Source organism: Macaca mulatta, chromosome 17 (genome assembly GCF_049350105.2).
Source record: "Macaca mulatta isolate MMU2019108-1 chromosome 17, T2T-MMU8v2.0, whole genome shotgun sequence".
Classification (NCBI taxonomy): Eukaryota; Metazoa; Chordata; class Mammalia; order Primates; family Cercopithecidae; genus Macaca; species Macaca mulatta.
In genome coordinates, this window is record NC_133422.1 from 86,170,373 (window position 1) to 86,197,585 (window position 27,213).

General features: G+C 39.2%; 1 protein-coding gene across 1 annotated transcript in view; it reads left to right on the forward strand.

Annotated features, from left to right (window-relative positions):
• Nucleotides 1-295: 295 nt before the first annotated feature.
• Nucleotides 296-27,213, forward strand: part of GPC5 (glypican 5) — a 1,454,359-nt gene continuing 1,427,441 nt past the window's right edge. Inside the window, exon 1 of the mRNA XM_015121302.3 lies at nucleotides 296-869. Within this exon, the coding sequence (XP_014976788.2) occupies nucleotides 707-869 (163 nt within the window). The 5' untranslated portion in view covers nucleotides 296-706. The remainder of the gene's footprint in view (nucleotides 870-27,213) is intronic.

Below are 27,213 nucleotides of genomic sequence, written 5' to 3' on the forward strand. Positions count from 1 at the left end.
TTGATTACATAGATGAGATATTTCTTAGTTCCAGTTGGTGTTTGTCATCTCTTGTCTTCTCTGATCCTATTTATACATTCTCTGTTTTTAACAGATAATTCTTCCCCAGAATGGACTGGGAGAGCGAGGTCCGGGTTTCGTTTTATTTATCTGCATCGATGTTGCTCCGAGTCTTCAGCCCTGGGCCCGGCAGGACAGCATCTCAGCGGTGCGGAGCGGGACAGCGCGCAGGGGCTGTGGCGGGGGCTCGGCCTGTTCGCGGGGCGGGGCGTGCGGGGCGGGGCTTCCGCGGAGCGCAGACAAGCGGGCACATCCCAGGTTAGCGGCTGCGAGCCGAGCCGGCGGAGGCGGAGGCGGCAGCGGCAACTGCAACAGTGGCAGCAGTGGTGGCCAGAGCCGGATGCTCGCGGGCTCCCTGCGGCTCCACTAGTTTTCTTCGCTCCGCCCAGCGCCCACTCGCCTCGGCTGGGGAAGAAGACCAGACGGTGCTCAGCTCGAAAACTCTGGTGTCTCAGCTTAGGGCCTCCTCCGGGAAGAGCTAAGTGCTCCCAGGTGAAGCCGGTGCCTGCGGGCGGTCCGTACACCCCGCAGCCTGCTTGCACCGCTCGAGAGCCTCGGCCGCCGTGTCTTCCACGCCTGCAGCTCAGCCAGGGCGCGCGGGGCGAGTGGGGTCCCCTGCGGGATAAAGGGGACCAGGACGGCGAGGATGATCGCACAGACCTGGCCGGTGGGCTTTCGCTGCCTCCTCCTCCTGGCCTTGGTTGGATCCGCCCGCAGCGAGGGCGTGCAGACCTGCGAAGAAGTTCGGAAACTTTTCCAGTGGCGGCTGCTGGGAGCTGTCAGGGGGCTGCCGGATTCGCCACGGGCAGGTAAGGGGCAATGAGGGGGTCGCTGGGCGGGGGGCGTCCGAGCCTGGCCTTCGCTCCCCCGGGCTCCCTTGGTGGCACTCGTGGGAAGATGACCTTTCGGGCCCTGCATTCGCGCAGGGTGAATCCCGGGGAGGCCTCCGGGGATGCTCGGTGCGAATAGCCTGAGTGCAGCGCAGCGCAGCGCAGCTCTGGGGACCCATAACCACGCCTGCGACGAAGCCCGATTCTGGGCATCTGCTTCCCGCCCGGCTCCCTTAGCCTCGGAGGATGATTTGGAAGGAACCAGGAAAGCAGACATCAGGGCGGGGGGCACACGCAGTCTAACTGCGTTTCTCTTCCGAATAGGAATTTCACCAGTGCCCCACTGGGGATTTCGGTTTGCTGTTTTCTCATAAGGTGGAGGGAACTGAATTCGATCGCCCCAAGTTTGGTACTAAAAATCACAAACCTGCGATATACCCCTTTGCTGGAGAATGGGGCACAGAAAAGGGCAGCCGGTCTCCTCTGTAATTAGGACTTGAACCCTGTGCACCCAGAGACGTGACCCTTAGCTGCCCCTCTGTGCCCTGGCATCAAGCCCTGCTTGGAGGAACCAAACAACCCAGTGTGTCTCCCAGCACCACGAGGTAGTTTTTAGCCTGAAAAGTGTTATGGCAACAGGCGATCAAACCGAACGTACTGGGGAGTCACTTGACATGGATGAGATATACCAGCTTTCCAAAGGGAAAGATACAGTTTGTGTGGCCAGCGTGGATCCTGCTTCCTGTGAGCGCCTTTTGCCTATGCTTTCGAACCCTGCTCCCCGTTTCCACCGCACCAGTTTCCTTCTGCTGGTGGGAGTTCCAGGGTAGGTTCTGTCTGGAAGAATAGGTCGTAGCTGTCAAACGTAATAGCAGGTGTCTGGAGCCAAGTAAGGTCTTACTAGAGCCGTGGCTGTGACTCTGAAGCCAACACAGACGAATCTGTGAGGTTATTGGTTGAACAAAGAACTTGTGGAGGACGCTTAAGTCTAAAATCCATCTTCTGTTTGAGTTTCCACGGTTGGGGGACTTGCTTGTAGCACTGAGGAGCTGTGAGCTGTAGCCGCTTTTCTTGACTGCTTTGCTTGTTGTGAACTCAATTTTAAGTCATCCCAGAAAGAAAATCTAGGCATTCGGAAACATTGACTCCATTTGAGTTTACATGACCAGTCTTAAACCCAGTTATTTATTTGTGTACCTGTTTCGTACTAGGTGCTTTTTCTATATTACTTGAAACAAAGTTGACATTCTCAGTTTAGGGCGATTCTTCTATCCCCAAACAAAATATCACCTTATAGATCTGTAGTTTTCTTAGTGCATTCTTTTCATTAGGAAGTAAATCTCACTTATCGGCTGCTGATAAAACTAAAGTGAGTTTGTGCGTGTGGGTGGTGAGAGTGTTATGATGTGAGATCCTCACCTGAATTATTAGGTTTTTACCCCCAAATACTGTAACTATGCCTGCTATGTTCACCGAATGGTGACGGCCAGCCCCTTCTCCCCAGTAAGGACCTGAATTCACTCCACTCTGGTATCTCAGTATTTCTGGTATCTGCTGAATGCAACACATTGATGGGTTGTTCATCACTTTTGAAGATGAACTTTCCAGGGTATCAGTCACTGAGACAGTGTCTTACTAGGATGTCAGGGAAAACTAAAACTCTGTCCTAAGGAGAGAGAAATAACTGTAATTATTTGCATTTGATACACATGACGCACAAAAAAGTGCCACGACGGCAAGGAATCTTTCTTTCCTAAGTCACTCTGGATTGTTTTCCTATTGCTAGCACCTTTTTCAAATCTATGGCTGAAGGTGGTGGAGGAATCACCGGAGCACTCACAGAAGAGGCTTAGAGCCATCGGTGGTACTAGTGAAAAGAAAAGCTAAGTTCCTTTAATATTTTCACTAAGAAAAAGTCACACAAAAGTAAAAAGTGCTATGCTGATTTATACCCACTGCCCCAAAAAAGGCATTCATTAGGAATTTGATACAATTCTGAAGTTTCGTGTCTGTATTGTTGGTCATCCTTTTACAAACAATTCAGCAAAATATTAAACTGTTTTTTAAGCACTGATTCCTCTCATCTCTCTAAAAAAACCCCTCAATCCCAAATTGAGTAAACCAAACATACCACATGCTTAGTAAATACTTTTCTTTCTTTTTGTATTTTTATATTATCTACAACATTTAACGTGATTGAATATGGTAATTGACTATCATATTTTCTAAGATTATCCTCAATCTCAAGAGAGAACATGGTTTAGTCATTTCTACATGAGAATACAAATAGTAATATCTTTTAACAAATGTATTCATTTAGCACGTAGCCTTTCACTGACTAAAACACATTTAATTTGATTTTTTTTTTTTGGAAGTACATATTTTTACTGCTTTCTTGCATTTCTTGTTCACAGTGGTTAATCCCTGAGATGTCTAGCCAAAATGCAGTTTGTATAATATAAGAAGGTAGAATAAATTTTTAGTTTCTTCCTACCTTTGTGACTTTTACTTCTTCTGAAAAAAATGCTATCCAAATTGAAATTATTAAAATTGTGAGAGCAGTGATTTAAACCGTTTCTCAGATTCCCCTCACCTTTGTTCTCTACCCTGCTCCAATTCTTTTAAGCCTATTGAGCTCCTAAGGATGTTTGGATGAGAAATGTAAAAAAGGAGAGAAGGTGTAAATGTGATTAGAATTACAGATTTCCCTGTGTTCTGATTTTATTTTCTAAGTAGTAGTCAAGGTGCCCTTTGCTCTTGTTTATTTTATTCGGAAAAGAACTGTTACTGAAAGTGTCTTTTAAAGGTCTTTTCATTTTTATTTTATTTATTGGGGATGGGGATAATGCTTTTCTATTAAAATTCTCTTTGCACATGCATTGTGCATAGTTCACACATGCCTCTTTTAGAGGATACTTCAGAAAGAGGAAGTTTATAAAACAAGTAAGGATTATATTTAGATAATTTATATACCAACTATTTTTTGAAATGTGTGTTTGTTGATATAGAACTCTATAGCAAGTATACTCTCTATATCAAGTAGTCTGTGAAAGTAACTTCCTTGGTATATTTTGGCTGTAAATAGAATAATAAAAATAAACTCTTGACATGGTTAAGTGAAATTTTAATACTAAAAGACACTGTAAGCAGTGCTCTGAAGTTGTTTTTGTTTTTTTAAACTGCTTTCATTATAATCAGATTTTTTTATTGCTCCAAGGACAGTGTAGTTTCATTCTCACACCTAAGAAAAATGATCTGCTTGGTAACCTTGGAGTTTGGAATTACTGGATAGACATTTGGCTTTTAAAACTTGGTTCTGCCACTTGTAGTTCTGCTTCACAGATAAATTATCACTTGAACCTCTGTTTTCTCATTTATACATAGGAATATTTTTAAAAAGTGTTTGCATAGATAAAATGAAATAATGTAAAATGTCAGAAATCCAGGCACATAGTAAATGCTGAAAATATGTTCATGTTTTCATTATAATTTTTTTTTGTTTAGTGTCTTGATTTTAACTTGATTTTTAAGGATGACATTTTAATTTTAGGTCTTTATATATCAAAGATGTTTTTATAATAACGAGTTGGTTTCAAGTCAGAAATGATTATTTTTCAATTTGGGAAATGTATTTTTATCTGAAGTGATATCTGTTACATTATGGTGAATATTTTGTTTATTTTTGTGAACGAATAAGCCTCAATGAAACAAGGCTGTGCCACTGCTAGCTGCAATGCTCGTAACCACTGCCGCCACTGCCACACCACCATTCTTCTGTCTATAGGGAGGTAAAATAGTGCTTCTAAGGTGGTTTACAGATTCACACAATTAAAATGTTGGTGACCATAGTCACTCATGGACAGTAATCTGAAACTGGGACTCTGTTTCTCATGAATTAACCAGTTTTGCTGTTTGAACAATGTATTTATGGTGATCAGATTTCCAAAGCCAGAATTGGGACCCGTCGTGTGACATTGGGGCAGATGATTAACATCAGGATTGCCCTGGGTTGAAGCCCACCAGCCAAGAACCACTGGAAACAAGATGTAGTAAAATTAGATTCATTTTGTTTGTTGCAGCAAGGGAGATTGCATACCAAAGGAACTCTGGAGAGTTTGGTAGTAGGTAGTTGGGAGGGCTTTTTATGGGATTTGGGCTTGTGGTGGGCTATTATAAGGAAGGTTTAATGAAGTGGGGCAATTCAGGAATTGGCTATTTTGAGAACTTTTATCTAGGTGTTAGAAAGATTAAGGTAGGGTTAGTTGTCATAAATAAAGAAGCAGTAGTAGCTAGTGTTGGTCAAAAGAGGGGAATGTTTAGTTATTTTAGTTAGAAAGGCAGAGTGCCTTTCTCCCCATCCTTTTATACCACAGGTCCCAAGAGGTCTTGCCTCATCATTGTTTTCTAATTCTGTGAATGTTACTTATCTTGAATTGTGAGCATCAAGGCTCAGTTCCATTGCTAGGACAGTTTGTCACCTTTTCCCTTGGGAAGTCCAGTCTGTGCTTTGATATCTAAGAGAATCATGTGTTTCATTTTTCTCTAGGTGTTTGGTGCATCTTTTTGTTTTGTTTTGTTTTGTTTTGTTTTGAGACGGAGTGTCGCTCTGTTGTCCAGGCTGGAGTGCAGTGGCACGATCTCGGCTTACTGCAAGCTCCGCCTCCCGGGTTCACGCCATTCTCCTGCCTCAGCCTCCTGAGTAGCTGGGACTACAGGCACCCGCCAGCATGCCCAGCTAATTTCGTTTAGTGCATCTTAATGGTGGAGAAGTGAGTTTGATTGTCTACTTTAGGGTCATAGAATCCAATGCCTCATCAGGTGCTGAATTATACTGATCACACATATTCCCTTGTGGGGTCAATTGTAAATATTGGTGTCAACTATAAACCTTGTGCATCAACTACAAATATTATATGCATCCCCATTCTCTCTCCATCCCATAATTTAAGTTCCATTTTGCTGAATGTCCAACATCCTATAGTTGTAAAATTGACTTAGGAAGGGTACAACTTGAGGAACTTAAGAATAATATTTTCCACTTATCACCCCCCAATCCCTATTATTTTTCCTTGTTTCTAGCCTGTTAAGCTTTCTGGAAAATAGGTATTTTTGGTATGTACGTGTGTGTGTGTATAATCCACTTTCACATTGTCCTTATATTTGATGAGAATACTTTCTAAATCTACAACATTTCTTTTATAGTTACCTGGTAAGACCAAAAACAACATTCTAGCTAGGTGCCTCACCTAAACAGACATGATTTATAGATGAATGGTCACTTGGTATAACTGTTGAGCCGACAAACAACAGATCTGATTTGTTAAAACGGGGTTATGAGAGACTTCAAACATATGCCTGTTGAAATAGATTCTCTGTGAATGTGGTATCTGATCTACTTGGTTAAGTAACAATAGCCATTAATTTTAATAGACAATAGCCATTTTCCATATCTACCTTTCTTTTATAAAGTCCTGACCTTCAACAAGAAGAAAAGGCAGCACTGATTATGCTCTCAATTCTTGAACTTTTCAGTTTTAGTAAATCTTCCATTTCACTAATGAGATTGCCCGATTTATGCTAAAATGATTATTCATTTCTCTATGAATCACAACAAACAGCACAGCCTTTGATTAGCTGCATCAGGTCCACCTATGGCTACTATGTAAGTTGAATGTGCAGTGCACTTTTATAGAAAGAAAAGGAGATGTTATACTTCCATGTTTTTATGGAAGAATGTATGAAAAGTGCAAATAAAGTAAAATAATTTTACAATCTAGAAATTACCGCCAAAACGCCTTTGCATTGTCTTTTTAGCATGCTCATCAGCCCCCTGCTAAGCATGACTATTTTTTGAAAGAACATAGAATAATTTCCTTTTTGAAAAACAAGCCTTTTCCAATTATGAACATATCTTTATTTCCCATTTCCCATGCTGTTAAATATCTTCCTAAGCCTGATTTTTTTAAGTGGCTGTATAGTATTGTATTAAATCTCTGTAGCATAAATTAAATTCATCTTTGTCTTTAGAACTGCAGGTTTCCAGTATTCTCTACAATAAAGTCACATGGCTGAGGACATCAAAGGCACACATGCCAAACTCTTACACAACTAATGGCTTTGTACATGATCTACATTACTATACATTAAGGCTTTTCAACCTGAGTGCCATTGACATTGGGGGATTGGCAATTCTTTGTTGCGGGGTGCTGTCCTGTGTATTGTAGGATGTTCAGAAGCATCTCTCACCTCCATCCACTAGAAACCAATGGCATTACCACTCTCCACCAAGTTGTGATGACCAAAAATGACTCCTGGCTTTGCCAACTGTCCCATGGGAGGCAAACTTGTCCTTATTGAAAACCACAGGTGTGAACTCTTCAACCCGTGGGTCCTTCACACACACAGACTGTGTAGTTGGCTTGTTTGCATGTCTTAGCTTAAATGTCAGCTCTTCACAGAGGCCTTTCTCAAGTTCACTAAACTAGGTTACACCACTTATTATCGTGGAATCCTTTTTGTTTCCTGCATGGCACTTTTTATGACGCCACGTTCCTTTTCTTAACTCCACGTTTTAACTCTACGTCTTTTGCCACTAGGTTGTGTACATGGTGGAGATAAAGAACATACCTGCCAGGGTCATTTTTTTTTCCTGGGCATGTGACATGTGCAGTCAAGCAAGATCCTACACTCAGATGAACCGTGTGGTTGGTTTAATGTTCTCTAGTCACCCTATTGAAATTTTTTGTTGTTCAGACAGGGTCTCACTCTGTCACCCAGACTGGAGTGCAGTAGTACAGTCACAACTCACTACAGCCTTGACCTACCTAGGTTCAGGTAAATCTCCCACCTCAGCCTTCTGAGTAGCTGGGCCCATAGGTGCATGCCACCATGCCTGGCGAAGTTTTGTATTTTTTGTAGAGATGGGGTTCTGCCACCTTGCACAGGCTGGTCTTGAACTGCTGGGCTCAAGCAGTCTGCACGCCTTGGTGTCCCAAAATGCTGGGATTACAGGTGTGAGCCACCATGCCTGGCCCTAATTGAAATTTGAACAAAAGGCCCTGCATTTTCTTTTTGCATCAGGCTCGGCAAATTATGTAGCCAGTCCTAATGCGTACCTTATTGACTGTAGAGTATCTGGTGCGTAGAACAGGGCTTGGCAGAGAATAAGAGTTTAAATAATTGTTGCATAATTTAATAAAGCTTTAAGGAGTATTTTGATACATCTTTTGAACTTTGATTCTTAAGTTAAACTCTAGACATACGCCTGTGGATACCGAATATCTCAGATTCTGCTTCTGTGTACGATGATATTTTTTGTTTTGTGATGTTATAAAATGGGTTAAAGATGGACCCCCATGTTTTTCTTACTTCTTCACAGCAGACTAGGACCATTAGCCCAAAACCAAATGGTACCCAACTCTGATTTTTATACATCCAGTTGCTTTAAATATAGCTCAAATAAACTTATTTTTAGCCATTTAAAACCTACCTGCTTTGCATCCCTGACAAAATTTAACTGAATGCCTGCTAACCATAGATAGAATAAACTGTGGGACACTAAAAGACCCCAAGCCATTGATACCCTTGAAAGCTCTCTGACCCAGACACTTCCTATTTTCTAGTAAGTGATATCACCTAGACATGCAAGCACCCTCTCCGATTTCCCCTTTTCCTGGGAGTTTTCTTGTCATCTTTGCCTTCTGGGTGGTAGCCAGGCACCATTGTCTCTGGAAGGTCTCCTGTTGTGAGGGACTTCAGCCTCTTGGCAACCTGTCAAAGCACCACCCAAATAAAGCTCCTTTTGTCCTACTGCCATCTTGTGGTCCTGTATTTTCTTTGATTAGCCTTGACATCCTGAAACTCACCACATATGAGTCAATACTTATTTCTAATGGAAGGCAGGGACTCAAAGTAGCAATACTGATTTTAAATATATTTCTTTCTTCTTACTAGACTATAGGCTATTTGAGAGCAGGATCTGTGATTGATTTCCTTTTTGGTTCTGTGATTAGGCCAACATTTATAAATAAATAGTTATTTGTAGAATTCACCTTATTTTTGTAGCTACCTAATAGGTTATTTATTATGTTTAATTATTTTTTAATGCTTAATATTAGTAGTAGAATGAGAAATATAGAGAGTGAAGTTTCTTAAAATGTATATGGGCTCGGTTGTGTTGAATGAATTGTTTTTGTGGGGTTAATTTTTGCTTACATAACTCTCACAAATTTTATAAAGTGACCAAACCTTTTAAATTTAAAGGAATTTTTATCTGCTATCTAACATTTTTGAAATGGAGTAAATGAGTTGCCAGACAAAGGTTTAGAAAGGAGTATTCTCAAATGTCCTGTAAGAAAAAGAAAATTACTTAACATCTAAAGGATTCATTTGCACAGCTGTTACCGTCATGTGGCGGGGCGACTGATCTGCCTTAGAGCATTGATCTGTTATTGAGAGAATGGAGACAAATAAAGGTGAGCAGTTATAATTTGCATTTGGCTCTGGAATGGGTTGGCTTGTATATTATTTGAATTTTTAATTTTTTGCAAAATAGTATTTTTCTATGAGGAAATTAACAGTAAGGAACTAGAAAAGAATTCAGCTTTTCCATTTTTTACCCTTGTTAATCCCATGTTGGGAGTAAAGTGTACATCACTCATCTGTGGAACTATTCCTGAGCTGATCGTTGTTTGTTAAAGGACACTGACTTGGAGTTCAGTCTCCATTGTAGACTAACCAGAGGACCACCGTTTTCAGAATAAGGAAACAAATAATTGCTATTAAATCACAAAACATGATAGACTGTAGCAGGTATAATCTATTTCTGAAACTTTTCCAACAATTCCAATTTTAGAAATACATATCTGTTTAAAAATTTACTTTAAATCGACAGATAAAACTGAGTATATTTACCATGTACAACATGATGGTTTGAAGCACTGTACATATGCATTGTGGAATGGTTAAACCTAGCTAATTAAACTATGCATTACCTCACCTAGTTCCCAGTTTTGTTGTGGTGAGAACATTTAACATTCAATCTCTTAGCATTTTTCAAGAATGTAATATATCATATTAACTGTAGTCACCGTGCTGTGTAATAGGTCACTTGAATATATTCTTTTTATCTATCTGTAAATATGTGTCCCTTGATCAACATCTTTCCAACTCTTCCTCCTCTCCCACAGCTCCAGCTCCTGGTAATCACCATTCTCTTGTCTATTTCTATGAGATCCACCTTTTTAGATTCTACATGAATGAGATCATGTGGTCTTTTTATGCCTGGTTTATTTCACTTAATATAATATCCTCCAGGTTCATCCATGTTGTTGCAAATGACAGCATTTCCTTATTTTTGATGGCTAAATAGTACTCTATCATATCCACATTTTCTTTGTCCATTCATCTGCTGATGGATGCCTAGGTTTATCTAGTCTTTAAGACCTCTTTTCAATGGTATCATAGAAAATTATAATTTTTCCTGTATAAATTGTGGCTGGTTATTTGTTTAGGATATTTTACAAGCACTGCTAAGAAATTTTACTTAGGTAGAAAGACTATTTAAGTCAATGCTAATGAAACAAACCTGCATAATTAGATATGGTCCAGCTATTAAATATATTTCAAATGTAGTTATATTTAAAAGCTAGTAAATATTGTCTCATAACTTAAATTGTTTATTACTCTTATTAAGATAATGGGTTTAAATTACTAGTTTTTCTCTCCTCTGTGCTATAATAACCAAATCTATTTCAGTTCTTATAATTCGTTATAGGCAACATAATTAAATAATCTTTGCAGCTGTTTTGTTAGTCTTTTGCTTTTCCTTGTTTTACAGTTTCAAGATAATTTAGTTCATAATTTCTTCAGTATTTGCCTTGGGAGAAGATAACATCTGAGAAGGGAATTGGATAAAAAGCACATCAAGAGTTTGTGTCTTCATTGATTAAATGAGCGTAAAAATTATTTCTGGATGTCCTTGTTCATTACATATATATTCTTTAAATGGCAGATTGTCAATATCAAATTACTTGTGCAGATTTATTTGCTCTTTGAATAACTCTCTTATTCGGTAAGGTTATACCGAGTTACATTTGGTTCATTTTCTTTTGATCATTGAGATGTCTGTGTTTAATGAGCTAAAACTGAAGTAGGTCAATAAAATGAAGAGATTAACAGCCTGTTCTCACCAGCCTTGGAATTTATTTTACTCTAGGGGGAAAAAAGTCATTTTTAAAAAAGGTATTTGATCGACTTAAAAGGTAAAAGGAATAAGAAAAACATGGCAAAACTAAAAAAGCTGAGAAATCAATGAGTTCTTCAGGGTACTATTTGTTAGGTGAAGCTATGTGGATCTGTGTTTGTATAGTTAAGAGTTTTCATTACAAGAGCAGAACCAAATTTTACTTCTTCCTTTGATAAGTTCAGAAGCACACAAAAAACTTCAGCTTTTAAAATATTTCCTATTCAATTCCTCTTTGGAAATATCTTATATAACAAGGAAAACTAGTAGTTATGACAAACCATGAAAATGTCATGGAATACATAAATGGGAAAAGTAGACTTATCACCTTATTTGTTGCATATTATGATCACATATTTTCTTTTCTTTTTGTTGGTGGACAAGGAAGATGCCTGTGTTATGTATTTCTTCTCCCAGCTTTCATATTAGATTCAGGGGGAACATGCACAGGTTTGTTACTTGGGTGTATTGTATGATCCTGAGATTTAGGATATGAATGATCCCATAACCTATTACTTAGCATACTTTCCAACAGATGGTTTGTCAACCCTTGTCCACCACCCTCCTTCCCCTCTCTAGTAGTTTCCAGTGTCTGTGTTTCCCATCTTTATGTCCATGAGGACACAGTGTTTAGCTCCCACTTATAAGTTAGAACATGGGGCATTTGGTTTTCCATTCCTGTGTTAATTTGCTTAGGATAATGGCCTGTGGTCACATATTTTAGTAAATAACGATGAATTTATAGTTTTGAAATAGGTTAGTCTTGACTCCATCACTTCCCAGCTATGTGACCTTTAGCAAATGACCCAACCTCTCAGAAAGTCAGGAGGCTGAGACGGGTGGATCACGAGGTCAAGAGATCGAGACCATCCTGGCCAACATGATGAAACCCCATCTCTACTAAAAATACACAGATTAGCTGGGCATGGTGGCATGTGCCTGTGGTCCTAGTTACTCAGGAAGACAGGAGAATGGTGTGAACCCAGGAGGCAGAGCTTGCAGTGAGCTGAGATGGCACCACTGCACTCCAGCCTGGGCGACAGAGCGAGACTCCGTCTCAAAAACAAACAAACAAAAAAACAAAACACTGGACTTTTGCTAAATAATGGTATTTCAATTAATTCAATTAAGATAAAGAGGGAGACACTTTGCCTGGAAATATAAGATGGTTTTAAGGCTGAATTAATGTAGGTAGGGATAGATTCTATAATGTTTGATTGCCTTCATCAAGTGAGTAGGAGTTACTTCTCTACTTTATTGTGTTCTTGCATGTCATAGTGCTGAGGGTCTTGGCACATCCCCTATATTGGGGATAAGATCTTTTCTTCCATATGAAAGGCACAAGGGTGAGGTGTGCTGGCAAATCTCCGTCTGCCCCTTCAGAAGCCCTCTCCATCCTACCATTTGTTCCTGGGCTCTATCAGTGGGCATTCTTGGCTCTGGCAGTTGATGGGAGGCAGTAGCTACAGAAGGACTGCGCAAGTGGAGTAGGACAGACATAGGTCTCACCTTTATGGAGTCACTACAGGTTGGTTATGACCCTTTACCTAAAACCATAGCTCCGGTCGAGTGTCCTTACAAGTCTCTGAATTCTTGTAATGACTTTCTCTCTCTGTTCCCTAAGGGGCAGTAGCAGTGACCTCACCACGGTTATTAGCTAGGGAATATTGCATGATCCTCACAGCTTTCCTATATCCTGCTCTTTATAAAAATTTTGTTAAATGTAATTTTAGGGTGCCAGTCTATTTTCTCCCAGGATTCTGTATGATAACACTTTATATACTTTAAATACATAAAGCCACAGCTTTCATAAGATAATTTGATTTGTATTTAAAATGTATAGAAATATAAATCTGTTCTAGAGTTACTTTATAAATGTTTTTAGAAGTTCTAGTCAATAATTTCTTTACTCACATTCAGTTGCTTCATAATCATGCTTCTGTTAAATGTTCCTTTCCTTCCCTTCCCCACCCTTTCCTCTCACCCCTTTTGTGAAGTGCATTGGTGGCAGCTAGCTCTTTAGGCTTCAGTTGAAAATATGACTGAATGGATAACACTCCATGATGATATGATAGCTTAGTCCCCACCTGCCCTATCAATTCAATCACCAAATTCTCCTAGATTCTGTTTCACAAATGCCTTTGTGAATTCTCTGCCTACCAACATTGCTACTACCTTGTTTTAACCCAGTGCCTTTTCATGGCTGAATTGCTCAATCAGCCTATATCTGTTCTTAGCCCTTGCTAGTCCATTTGTCAATAGATTCCCAACTGAGCTCCCAATAAAATCCAGTCTTATATTTATTTCTCGTTCACTGCCTTTCTTAAAAATAAAAGAACATGATTGTATTTGAATACATAACTTCTGTACAATAAAATAAAATGAAATATCACAGTGAAATGGAGTCCTGTGACATTTCATCTGTAATGCACAGCAATCAAAAGGTTAGCATCCTTAATCATAAATGAGCCCTCATAAATTGGTACCAAAGACACAAATATATCATGTGAAATGAAAAAAAGAACGTAAAGAGGAAACTCAAATAATATAAATGACTACTATGGATATGTGAAGATTAGTGAACTTAACAGAGGAAAAATAATTTCTCAGGAATATGACGTTTTCAAAGATTAGAAATACAGATATCTAGTGTTCCTGTGATGGTGGGAAATAGAGCATTTTCATCTATAAACACTGAAAAAGAAGACTGGTAAAGACTCTCTCTGGTTCAGGGGGAATTCAGCAGTATGACTCAAAGTTTAAATGCTGTATACCCTTTGCCCAACTTATAGAAAAGTATTCCAAGAAAGTAATTGGACAAAATTCAAACTGGTTTATATATAAGCATCGTCATTGTAGTTAATGTAAACATCTACTAAATGATAAATTATGGATAATTACGTGGACATTAAACGAATAAAGGTAAAGCTGTATAAATAACCAAAGTAGAAGCCTAGCTTGGTGGCCCACGCCTGAATCCTAGCACTTTGGGAGGCTAGGGCAGGAGGATTTCTTGAGCTCAGAAGTTCTTCAAGACCAGCCTGGGCAAATAGGGAGATTCCATCTCAACAAAAAATTAAAAAAATCAACCATGTGTAGTAGTGTTGTACACCTGTGGTCCTAGCTAATCAGGCAGCTGAGATGGGAGGATAGCTTGAGCCCAGGAGGTCAATGCTGCAGTGAACTATGATCATGCCACTGCATTTCAGCCTGGGTGACAGAGACTCTGTCTCAAACAAAACAAAACAAAAACCAAAATGAACAAGTGACTTAAGATATCATTGAAAGGAAAAAGCAAATATGGCCCCACTTAAAAAAAAAAAAACTACTTACATATGTATTATGTAAGTAGTTTTGTATTAACAACTACTGTATTTGTTAATACAACTTATGTATTAACAAATCCCAAACAATATGGACAGAATGCCATTAGTAGTAGTTAGCATTGGAGAATAGAATTCGTAGGAGAAAAAGCAGTGAAGAAGTAAAAATATATACTTTACAAATTTCTGTCTTTGAATTCTCAAAAAAGATATTTAAAAATTGAATCATATTTTAATAGTTACCCTGTAATTAGTATTTATAAATGTGATTCACACTTACAGGAGCACTGAGACGAAGGCCTTGCCATCCCATTTTCTTGAGCTTCTCTGTGTGATAACATTTTCCAGGCTCCTGGGATTGAGTCCAATAGCAGCAAGACAATAGTCAATCTCATTGTTCTTTATCCTGATCATCTTGGCTCTGATGTAGCTTATCAGACCCTTGGCGATCTGGCCCTTTCTTCTTTAGCTTCATGTGCTCGTTCTCCCCATCTGGAAGAGTCAGTTTTTGCTCCTGATCTCCATAAATAAAATTATTCCTCAAAAATCATCCCTGGAAATACTGAGATGATCTAAACTAACTTCAGAGCCAGGAATTACTTCTAAGGTCATCTTCGAATCAGAGTACCTAATTATGGCCATATCTTTAAGAACAAAGAAACATCATTTCTCTCTTGGACTGTCATGATAGCGTATTGGTTTTATTTGCAGTTTTATCTTCATTGGAAGCTATTTCCCATACTGCTTTAATGGTGACTAATATAGTTTGGCTCTGTCCCCACTCAAATCTCATTTTGAGTTGTAGTTCCCATAATCGGCACATGTTGTGGGAGGGACCCAGTGGGAGACAATTGAATCATGGGGGCAGTTACTCCAATGCTGTTCTTGTGATAGTGAGTGAGTTCTCAGGAGATCTAATGGTTTTATAAGGGGCTTTTCCCCCTTTGCTCAGCATTTACTTTGTCCTGCCACCTTGTGAAGAAAGTACCTGCTTCTCCTTTGCCTTCTGCCATGATTGTAAGTTTCCTGAGGCCTCTCCAGCTTGCAGAACTATGAGTCAATTAAACCTCTTTCTATTATAAATCACCCAGTCTTGGGCAGTTTTTTATAGCAGTATGAAAATGGACTAATACAGTGATGTTTCCATATGGAAAACCTGATGCCATTGCCTCTTTAAACTGTTCACACTTTAAGATTTCAGTGACAGCAGGTCAGTGAATTGGAGTACATCGAGGCATCTCAAGGGACAATGAAGACAAAGGAGGGGGAGGGATGTAGGTGGGCTAAAGCAATGAGAATTGGGACTAGAGTGCTTACAAACCTCTCTGTTTGGCTTTTGCATATTTTTTTTCTGCTGCAGAGTGACTTGGTTCACATAACAGAAAATATGACTGCTATAACACTTCCACCAAAAAAGAGAAACTGACCATACTCTCTTGGTCATGTGTTAAAAAATTTCAAGGAGGGTGTCGCCTTATAGTGTATAGCCATTTTTCCAACTAACTATGAAGGTGGATTGGGGGTTGGAGGAGAAGATCTTAGAAAAGCTGTGCAAGTCATATACATATATCCACAGGGGTTTGATACACATCTTAAGACACCCTTCATGGTTCTGTAGTGCTATGGCAAAAGCTCGAACTCCCATGAATTGCGTTTACATTTCTCAGGGATGTAATCCCCACCTTCTTTTCCAGTCCTTGTCTCCTGTGGCCTCTCCACTGTTTCCTATCTTGCGTCCCTGTTGTGGGAGATAACCCACTATGGGCCTTGAGCATCCGTGTGTGTTTTGGCTGGGCATGGTAACAGTGAAGGCTCTGACTTCCCTCTGCTTGGGCCATGTGTCAGTGTTGTGTTTGCAGTGAGCAACTTTGAGGGATGGTCTCCCCCAGAATAAAGAACAGGATTGCTTAGGCTTGCTGTAGAAGTGGTGAATCTCCAACAAGTTCAGTGTTCTTCCCCTGTAACACTACCCTCTATACATGCAGGCAACTACCTAAACCCTTGTGGAGAAGGGTGCTGACATGATGTTCATGCTGTTTGCTGTGAGTCTCCTGTTTTATGCCAGCATCCGTGAAACACCAAGTAAGGGTAACGTGCAGACCTTTCACAACTCCCAACAACTTCCCTCAGTCCACAGCCACACACAGACCTGGCACTCCACTTCACCCATTCCCCAGTGCTTTTGGTTTCCCCAATGAGCCACACCTTTTGATACATCTTGCCTATTGTTGCCTCTCTATGGAATATAATTTCCTTCCTTCTCTTTCCCCATTCTTGTCTGACTAATCCGAGTTCAAATTTGTTTTGCTACTTGTCAGCTTTGTGAATTTAGGGAAATTGAACCATATTAAACAAAAGTTTTCATTTATAAAATATCAATATTTTTCTACCTTGTGAAAGTCTTTTTGCGAGGGTTGGGGGGGTGGGGGGTTGTAAGGAGACTATAAACCATCTATTTAACCAAATATTAAAGATGTTGCTCAATCTTCTCTGAACCCTTTTCATGTCTCTCCAAGAAGGTGATATCATTTCTTCCTCTGTGCTCCCACAAAACTTAGTACATCTTTTATAGCATTTTATCACATTAATTTTTTTTACAAATTTGTTTCCTGCTAATCTGTGCCCTGGAGGGAAAATTGCATTTGGTCATTTTTGGTATCCTTAATAACATCACAGTGTCTTGTACAGAATGGGTGCTTAATAAATCTTTGATGGATTTATTTGATTTATTAATCAAAATAAAAACAGGACATCACCCTGCAGTGTAGCAGAGGTGGGAGGAAGACCACATATCCTGAGAAGTACCTTGAGGAGGGAGGCAAGAGTTCATGTACAATATAGGGCTGCCCATTCCCACCCAAAATGTAGAAACATGTAAATTTATGAGTCCTTCAGATGCCATTTTTAAGAACCCTCATTAAGTTGACCTCAAAAAGAATTACTAGCAAAACGCAAACTGTGTGCTGCTGCATTTTACTTCTATTAGCTGTTTATTAGTGTTTTAGGGAAAAGGATCTCACTAGCTTGGGAGAAATGCTGCATCCTAAACATCCTTTTTAAAGAGTCACAATACATATTAGCGTTTCAAATCTCTGAGAATTACTAGAGATAATCCATTTCTTTTTTTATTATTATACTTTAAGTTCTAGAGTACATGTGTACAACATGCAGGTTTGATATATAGGTATACATGTGCCACGTTGGTTTGCACCCACCAACTCTTCATCTACATTACGTATTTCTCCTAATGTTATCCCTCCCCCAGCCCTCCACCGCCCTCAACAGGTCCAGGTGTCCAAGTGATCTCATTGTTCAGTTCCCACCTAGGAGTGAGAACATACGGTGTTTGGTTTTCTGTCCTTGTGATAGTTTGCTGAGAATGATGGTTTCCAGCTTCATCCATGTCCCTGCAAAGGACATGAACTCATCCTTTTTTTATGGCTGCATAGTATTCCATGGTGTATATGTGCCACATTTTCTTAATCCAGTCTATCGTTGATGCACATTTGGGTTGGTTCCAAGTCTTTGTTATTGTGAATAGTGCTGCAATCATCGAGAAAACCAATTTATTTTCATAGGGAAAATGTTTTTTGACTTAGCCCACCTTTTACCATTCCCTTGAAACATGTTTTACTTAACGGCAGTTACAGAGGCACTTCTTGAAAAAGTGGATGGAGCGGAGGGAGGTATTTAGAAGGCAGAATTGTTAGAACCTTCGAGGGAGAAATAAGAGTCTAGTATGATTCCCAGTTTTCAAATAGCTTTCAGGGAATGTAAGACACTCTGTAGGGAGGAAGGTTCAACATTGAGCATGTCAACATTGAGGCTACTGTGTCATACCAAGGTCGTGATGTGTATTAGATAGTTAAACATATGGGTCCAAATATCAATTGAGAGTGGCAGCAGAGAAAGATTTGGATATCATTGGGTGTGTAGGTGAATTCCTAGAAGTAGAAGATCATTCAGGGACAGAACTGAGAGATGGAACTAGAGATGACACAAATACAGTAACCCCTGCTGTCAGCCCACAAAACAAAGATTCTCTAAGGACAAGGAGTTTATTCTGAACTCAGCAGAAGCATTGCAGGCAGAATATGTGGGCTGCAACCATGGGTGCGTTTGAGAAGGTTGAGGTAAGGGAAATATTTTAACAGCAAAAGGAGTACACTAAGTTGTTTTGAAACAAAGCTAACGTTGGATACAGGAACTTCTGGTAGGAGTTGACCAGTTTACTACTGGAGACAGTGTGATGTTCCTGTGATGTTCAGGTAAATGTTCCTGTGCATCCCGTTAGCTGTCCTTGGGACTGATGTAGCAAGCAGCAGTTAGGAAAGTCCTTAACAAAAGTTCTTGTTATAAGCATATATGCCCACAAGCCCTTCAGGTAGTCTTTGTAGTAGTTCTTATCATAGGCATGTATACGCAAAGGCCCTCCTCAGAACCTTCTGGCTTTATTTATTTTGTTAGGGTTTGACACAACTGACTTCATTTTTATTCTGATACTTTTCACACATCTTATGTGTGGTTTTGCTTTCTGAGGTTTCAGTTACCCATGATCAACTGTGGTCCAAAAATATGAAAGAGAAAGTTCCAGACAAAAACATTTATATGTTTTAAATTGCTTGCTGTTCTGAGTAGTATGATGAACTCTCTTACCTTCCAACTCCATCCTGCCTGGGACATGAATCGTCTCTGTGCAACGTATCCACACGGTCTATACTGCCTGCCCGTCAGTCATTTAGTAGTCACTGAGTTGTTATCAGATTCAAAACATGTCGTATAGAGGGTTTAGTACTATTAATGGTTTCATGCAGCCACTAGGAATCTTAAAGGAATAGGAGGCAGAAGATAATCCAGCAATATTTTAGAAGTCAAGAAGAAGAAAGGGTTTTGAGAACTGGGGAGTAAATTGAGTCAGAGTCCACAAAGACATCAATGATGATTAGAAATGGATAAATATCTCTTGGATTTGGCAAGTAAGAGTTCTCCACTTACCTGAGTATATGCATTTACCAAGGAGTGCTAGGATCAGAATTTAGATTGTAGAACTGACACAAGCATGAAGTGGAAACAGAGAATTCATACTACCCTTTCAAGAAGCTTGATTCTGCAGGGAAGAAAAGACTGGAGCATAGATTGTGCTTATTGTGTGTGTTTGTTTTGCATAGTACACACTTCACAAATATGTTTGTAGGTAACAAAGTGATGGGGTGAGTGTGGAAGAAAAGGTGAACGGGTGAGGCAGCAGTCACAGGCAGACTTTCTGGCTATGTTAAGGGTTTTGGACTTTATTCCAAGAGCAGTAGAAAGCCCTGGAAGATCTTTTAGCAGAAGTGCCACGATCAAATTTGCATTTTAAAAAAGACCTTTCTGTTCTGTAGGGTATCCCTTTAATACTTCTTTTCCAGGTGTTATATTAGAGTGGTTGTAGTACCAACAGGAAGAAGCGGATTCCAAAATTATTTGAGGTAGAATCAGTATGATTATGATTAGTTTCTTCTGCTTGTCTTGTAACAGGAACCTGTTAAGATATTTCTGATGCATCTTTTCAGTTGTACATACAGCTGAAATCAGTCCCGAAAGACAAAAGGTGCATACTGACCTTGCATTCATGATAGTTTGAATGACCTTAATTATATTGCGTGTTTTGTATAGCTATTCATATGATGTATACTTCTCATTACCTGGTTAATATATTCTTATGCTGTAGGACCCTTTTATTAGTATGCAAGTTATAAAACTTCAAGAATAGCTAATAATTTGAGCCAGAAGGGATCAAGCAATTCAATATCTTAATAGTTTCCAGTTAGCTATAGCTTTCTATTTTATATATTTATATTCTAGCTCTTTTGATATTAGTTTAAATGAATGTACAGAGGTTCATATAATCTGAAAATAATAATAGTGGGACAATGAATATGAACACAAGCCTAAAAATAATCCTCAAACCAAGAGTAATAAAAATAATATGGAATTAGATATAAGGTTAGGACACAAAATACATGTACATTTTATTTTAGCAGAATAAGGACTCAACATTTTTGAACTAGGCTGAAAATTTTGGCTCTGAGTTTGCTATTAGCTATTACAAAGAATAATCCAGTCAACAACGTGATTCACAGCCATTGTTAGAAAGAGAAAGGAACAAGACACTTTTCATGGATTCTTCTAGAATATGTTATATAACGATACTAGTAATAAGCCAGTAGGTAAATTTTCTTTAACTGAGAGAAGACTCTCTGTGGAATATTTGGATTGTGGTCATCCTGGCCAGGAAGAGACGAACTGTAGTGGCAACTATTTCTATGCAGTGAGAAATAAAATTGTGCCTGGTAATAAGGTATTAGATTGAAATCGAGATATGTTGTTAGAGTAGAAAAAAATGATCAGATCAAAACTTTTAAACATGCGAATTGATCCTCCTGATGGCCATTACCTATGGAATGCTTTCAGCAGGATGTACCTAGTTGGTTGCTGCTTATGGTAAACAAACCTGGAATTTTTGGATTTATGAGTCATGGACCACATGAAATTGTTACTGTTAGTTATGTCACAGTTAGTTAGACTACAAAAGATATTTCATGACCAAATGGCCTTTCTTGTTTAATGAACAGGTGAGTGGTTACATTTGGGCCTGGGTTTATCCCAGAGTAGCAAGGAAGAATCCTGGGGAGCTGCAGGGATGGCCTCAGATTTCTTGCATTTCCTGTATCTCATGATCCTGGTATCCTTAGGATTATTAGTAAACTCTGATACTGTGTAAGATCTCTGATTCTGTGCATCAGATTTGGCAGTCCAACCTTTTTTGTTATCTCAGCCTAGTGAGCTTTGTTTCTAGCCTAGTGAGCTTTCATACTTGTGGGTTTCCTTTGTTATTCCTTTAGTTTTTGCATTCTGTATATGAAAATTTTATTTTTGCCATGTAAATTATAAAATAACCATTTTCCATAGTGAATGATGGATGTCTGTCTTATATTTTATGAGAATATAGATGTAATCCTCATAGTTCCTGGATCGCACACTTCTTCTGTTCCCTTGTTTTTCAAAATTAGGAAACCAAGAAGGAGTCTCAGTTTTGGGGACTCCTGGCTTTCAGCATGCCAAGCTGTTTGTTCTTTTCTTCTTTTACTTCTTACCCTCAGAGCCAGCAGCTTAACTACCATTATTTTTTCCTTTCTGTGATTATTTTTCTATTTACCTTTGGATGTTTTGTGAAATAACCCTATCAATGTATGCATTTAATAAAATCTATTTCCTCCCTGATATGGTTTTGCTCTGTGTCCCCACCCAAATCTTATCTAGAATTTTAATCCCCATGTGCAAAGGGAGGAACCCGGTGGGAGGTGATTGGATTGTGGGGTTGGTTCCCCCATGCTATAGAGATAGAGATCTGATAGTTTCATAAGGAGCTCTTCACTCTTCTCTCTTCTGTTGCCTTGTGTAGAAGGTTCCTTCTTCCCCTTCTGCCATGATTGTAAGGTTCCTGAGACCTCCCCAGCCATGTGGAACTGTGAGTCAATTAAACTTCTTTCCTTCATAAATTATCAAGTCTTGGGTAGTATCTTTATAGCAGTGTGAAAATGGACTAGCACACTCCCCCTCAAAATAATGTGTGAATAAATTTATGTTGGCATCTTTTGGTGTCTTAAAATGGAGAATTTGCGATCTTGGAAATCAACTCATGAGCTACTCTATGAGGCATAATTATGCTATCAGGAGCATATTTCTACCAATCATTACAAATTAACATCATCTTCCGTAGTCACCAGGAGGTGAACTGATAAACAATTCCAAGGATTTTAGCATCATTCACCTTTTTCTCTTAGCTTCTGTTCGCAGAATCTGTTAGCTTATTTCCTTGTGTAGCCTGGGGTAGAAACTTCTCTAAAGATTATAAAGAACTCCTCACAGTTATTTTGGGATGTGATGTTCTCTTTTAACGATTGTATACTGTGCTGACATGCCTCTTCAGAAACTGTATTCTAGTTATAACAGAGCACATTTTTATAATTAGGACAATAATTGTATCCTAATTATTATTATGAAGGGAATAATAATACTTACCAATGTGGAACTCAGAAGACTAATATTTTAACTTTCTTTTTTTTCTTTCTCATCCTGCAAATTATGATAAAAGTGAATAAAGGAAGGAAACAAAAAATATCCTTTGTTGAACACTGCAATGAAATATTGGCCAACACCAAAATGCTTGACAAATGTCTGTGTGATAAAGTTCATGGAAGAAAACAGTGAGAGGAAAACCAGTAAGCTTACAGTTTGCTGTAGCTTGTAAAAGAAAACTTGCTCCAGAAATAAGGACTCTCACCCTCAGCACAGTTTTACTAACACCTTTTGGCTCAGAATTATAGAGGCCTGTAGAGAGGGTGGGCCATGAGACAATAAGAATGGAAAGTATTCTTGATGTATTGATGACTGTATTGATGTCTTTTAAAGTGCTCCATATATTGGAATTTATAAAGTATATGTACTCTAAGAAGGCTGGCATGCTATGTAAAGCAGGTCTCCTGCTAAAATTGCCCACAATAAAGTCAGGAGTACTAGCTGGAGAATGAAGCATCACCCTGGAGCCAACAGAAACACAGTAATGAAAATGGGATGGAACCTTGAAACGTCCAGCACCTTCTGATGATGATCCTTCCCTATGCCACTGGGACTCCTGAGTCTCTCAGCACTAAAGAAGCATTACAAAAAACAAAAACTTAGCATCCCTTTCTAGGCCTAGAAGTTGACAACAGAAACCTACAAATTCTGACAAACTCAATCTCAACTCCAAATACTTTGCAAGACAGATAGCTTTGGTAAGGGTGCATATAGAAATAGAAAAATAATTGGATTTGTAAAAAGCAAACTCAGTATTTTACTCTTAAAGATGTTGCCTTAGTCTGCTTTCTGTTGCTATAACTGAATACCTAAGACTAGGTAATTTACAAAGAAAAGACATTTCAGCTGGGCATGATGGCTTATGCCTGTAATCCCAGCACTTTGGGAGGCCGAGGTGGGCGGATCACCTGAGGTCAGGTGGTCGAGACCAGCCTGGCCAACATGGTGAAACCTCATCTCTACTAAAAATACAAAAATTAGCCAGGCATGGTGGTAGATGCCTGTAATCCCAGGTACTCTGGAGGCTGAGGCAGGAGAATTGCTTGAACCCAGAAGGTAGAGGTTGCAGTGAGCCCAGATCACGCCATTGCACTCCAGCCTGGGCCACAGAGCAAGACTCTGTTAAAAGAAAACAGAAAAAAAAAAAAAGAACATGTCTTACAGTGCTGGAGGCTGGGAAGTCAGGTTGTGGGGCTGCATCTGGTGAGGGCCTTCTTGCTGATGGGGACTCTGCAGAGTCCTGAGATGCTGCAGGTTATGACATAACAAGAGGATTCATGAGAGAGCCAACATGGTTTTTACAACAGACCCACTCTCATGATAGTCCATCATTTCATTGGCACATTAATCTATGAATGCATTAATCTATTCATGAGGGGAGAGCTCTCATGACCTAGTCACCTCTTAAAGGCCTCATGTCTTAATACTGTTACATTGCAGATTAAGTTTCAACATGAGTTTCAGAGGGGACACTCAAACCATAGCAGAAAAGCACAGCAAAAAAGTACCTCTTTAACTGGAATTCACACCTTATGTTGGATTTGTAAAGACAAAACTGCACAATCTTGAAAAATAATCTGGGAACAAGAAATAATTCTTGGTAAAAATCATGAATTTCTTGGTACAGTGAAGTCTGTGAAAGGTAGGCTAAATATAAAAGCTATTCTCAGAAATATAAAAGAAACATTACTGAATCAGACTTGAAATGGTGTAGTGTATTGGTTAAGTGCATGAGTTTTGGAGCCACACTGCCAGGGTTCATGTCTTAGCTTTTTAGTAGACATTTGTATTATGCTTTGCGGCTATTTTTATTATTGAAATGGTATATATTTTGGTAAAATCTTGGAATTTAAAGGATTAAAAAATCATTTTTGCTTATAGTCTAAGGAAAATAGATTATTAAATGGCCAAAAGCCAGGTTGATATTGAACTTCTCCACAATACTGTAAACTGGGAGATACAGACTTTGGAAGGGAACTACACATAAGAGAGTAGGCATTCTTGGATACACATAGGCTTAAGAAGCTTACTATATGTAGAGAGCAGGATGGTGGTTACCAGTGGAAGGGGAGTGTGGGGTGTGAATGTGGAAAGAGAGAATGTTGGTTAAAGGCTACAATGTTTCAGTTAGGAGGAATAAATTCAAGGGATCTATTGCACAGCATGGGAACTATAATGTATTGTATATTTCAAAATTGCAAAAAGAGTAGATTTTAAATATTCTCACCTCAAAAAACGATAAATATGTGAGGTCAGAGATATGTTAATTAACCTGATCTAATTATTCCACAATGTATGCAGGTACGTGAATGTTTTGTACTCACATTGTAGCCCATAAATATATATAATTACAGTTTTTCAATTAGAGATAAAAAATGAAAGAAGCCTATTATATGCACACAGTTTCTTTTTTAAACTTAAAAGTTTCCAATTCAACTGAGAAATAATTACAACTAAAATATTCATCCACAATGCATACTTGGAATAAAGTAACCAGTGACAGAAGAAAAACAAGTCATTTTAGTTATTTTGGGAAACAAAGAAGATTCCTGATCTCAAGTTTATGTAATTGTTTTGAATAATGATTCTAAATCATAAATCTGATGTTAAATTTCTGGAAGTAATCAGGAAGCTGAACTCTTGTACTCTAGTAGATCAGGATAGGACCTCATAGTAACTGATAGATTTTATCCAGAGCAGGTTTCTGAGGGTTTACGGGACACGTGGTAGCAAGTACATTAATTTCATCATGACATTCCTTGACCTTCTTAAGACAAGGATGACCTTTTTTTTTTTTTTGGTGGTGGTGGGGCAGGGTTGGTGGTTGAAGACTGGCAGAATACAGTGCTGCTTTTTTTGTTTTTGAGATGAAGTCTTGCTCTTGTCCCCCAGTCTGGAGTGCAATGGCATGATCTTGGCTCACTGCAACCTCCGCCTCCCAGATTCAAGCAATTCTTCTGCCTCAGCCTCCTGAGTAGCTGGGATTACAAGCACGTACTACCACGCCCAGCTAATTTTTTGTATTTTTAAGTAGAGACGGGGTTTCAACATGTTGGCCGGGCTGATCTTGAAACTCCTCACCTCAGGTGATCCGCCTGCCTTGTCCTCCCAAAGTGCTGGGATTACAGGCGTGAGCCACCATGCCTGGCAGAATCCAGTGCTTTCTAAAGACAATAAGAATGTGGTTACTCTTGATGGATATCGTAGCCATGACTAGCATCCCAAGGTCTTAGGAAATGCTGGGCCTGGTGTGAAGGCTGGCAATCTGGTATGGGTTGGGAGATGAAATTGACCCCATTGCTGGAACTGAAAGAGAGAACAGGAATATAATCTACTTGCTGGAATTCAGGTAAGAGAGTAAGTCAGGACAAGCAAAGGTACTAATTAAAAATGTTGAACCAATATAGAATTAAGTTTGGGGACTTAAAGTCTTGACTGTGATTCAAGTAATACTAGAATCTGGGGTGTAATGAAGGCTGCAGGTAGAAATAGGGTAGCTCAGTTGAATCAAGGGAAGATATCTAAGATTGTTAATTTTTAAATGAACAGTTTATTTTTCATTTAAAATGGAAGATTTATGTTTGTATAAGAAAAGCAAATATCATTTCTTGACAGCCTGCTATATACCAGGTACTTGCTAGTATTTAATGTATTTAGATATAATAGCAGAACTTCTCTCTGGGAAATGTAACCAATTTCAAAGTGTTTTTCACCTTATTTCTTTGTTTTCAATTTCAGTCTTTAGGTTAGCACGGTTTCAGAGGTGGTCACCTATTTCATAAATTACCTATTTCCTGCGTGAACTAGAATAGTGTGTGATACGGTTAGGCTTTATGTCCCTACCCAAATCTCATCTTGAACTGTAATCTCCAAGTGTTTCGGGAGAGACCTGGTGGCAAGTGATTGGATCATGGGAGCAGTTTCCCCCATGCTCTTCTCGTGATAGTGAGTGAATTCTCATGAGGTCTGATGGTTTTATAAGGGGCTCTTCCCCCTTCACTGTTCACTGTTCTCTCTTTCATGTGCCACCATTTAAGATGTGCCTCTTTCCCTTCTGCCATGATTGTAAGTTTCCTGAGGCCTCCCCAGCCATGTGGAACAGTGAGTCAATTAAACTTCATTTCTTTATAAATTACCCAGTCTTCAGTATATCTTTATAGCAATGTGAAAATTGATGAATACAATAAATTGATGCCATGGAGAGTGGGGCACTGCTGTAAAGATACCAGAAAATGTGGAAGCGACTTTGGAACTAGGTAATGGACAGAGGTTGGAACAGTTTGGAGGACTTAGAAGAAGACAGGAAGATGTGGGAAAGTTTGGAGCTTCCTGGAGACTTGTTGAATGGCTTTGATCAAAATGCTGATAGTGATGTGAACAAGGAAGTCTAGATTGAGGTGGTCTTAGATGGAGATTAGGGACTTACTGGGAACTGAAGCGAAGGTCACTCTTGCTATGTTTTAGCATTTTGTCCCTGCCCTAGAGATCTGTGGAACTTTGAACTTGAGAGAGATGATCTGAAATGGGAACTTATGTTTAAAAGGGAAACAGAACATAAAATTTTGGAAAATTTGCAGCCTAACAATGTGATAGAAAAGAAAAACTAATTTTCTGGGGAGAAATTCAAGCCAGCTGC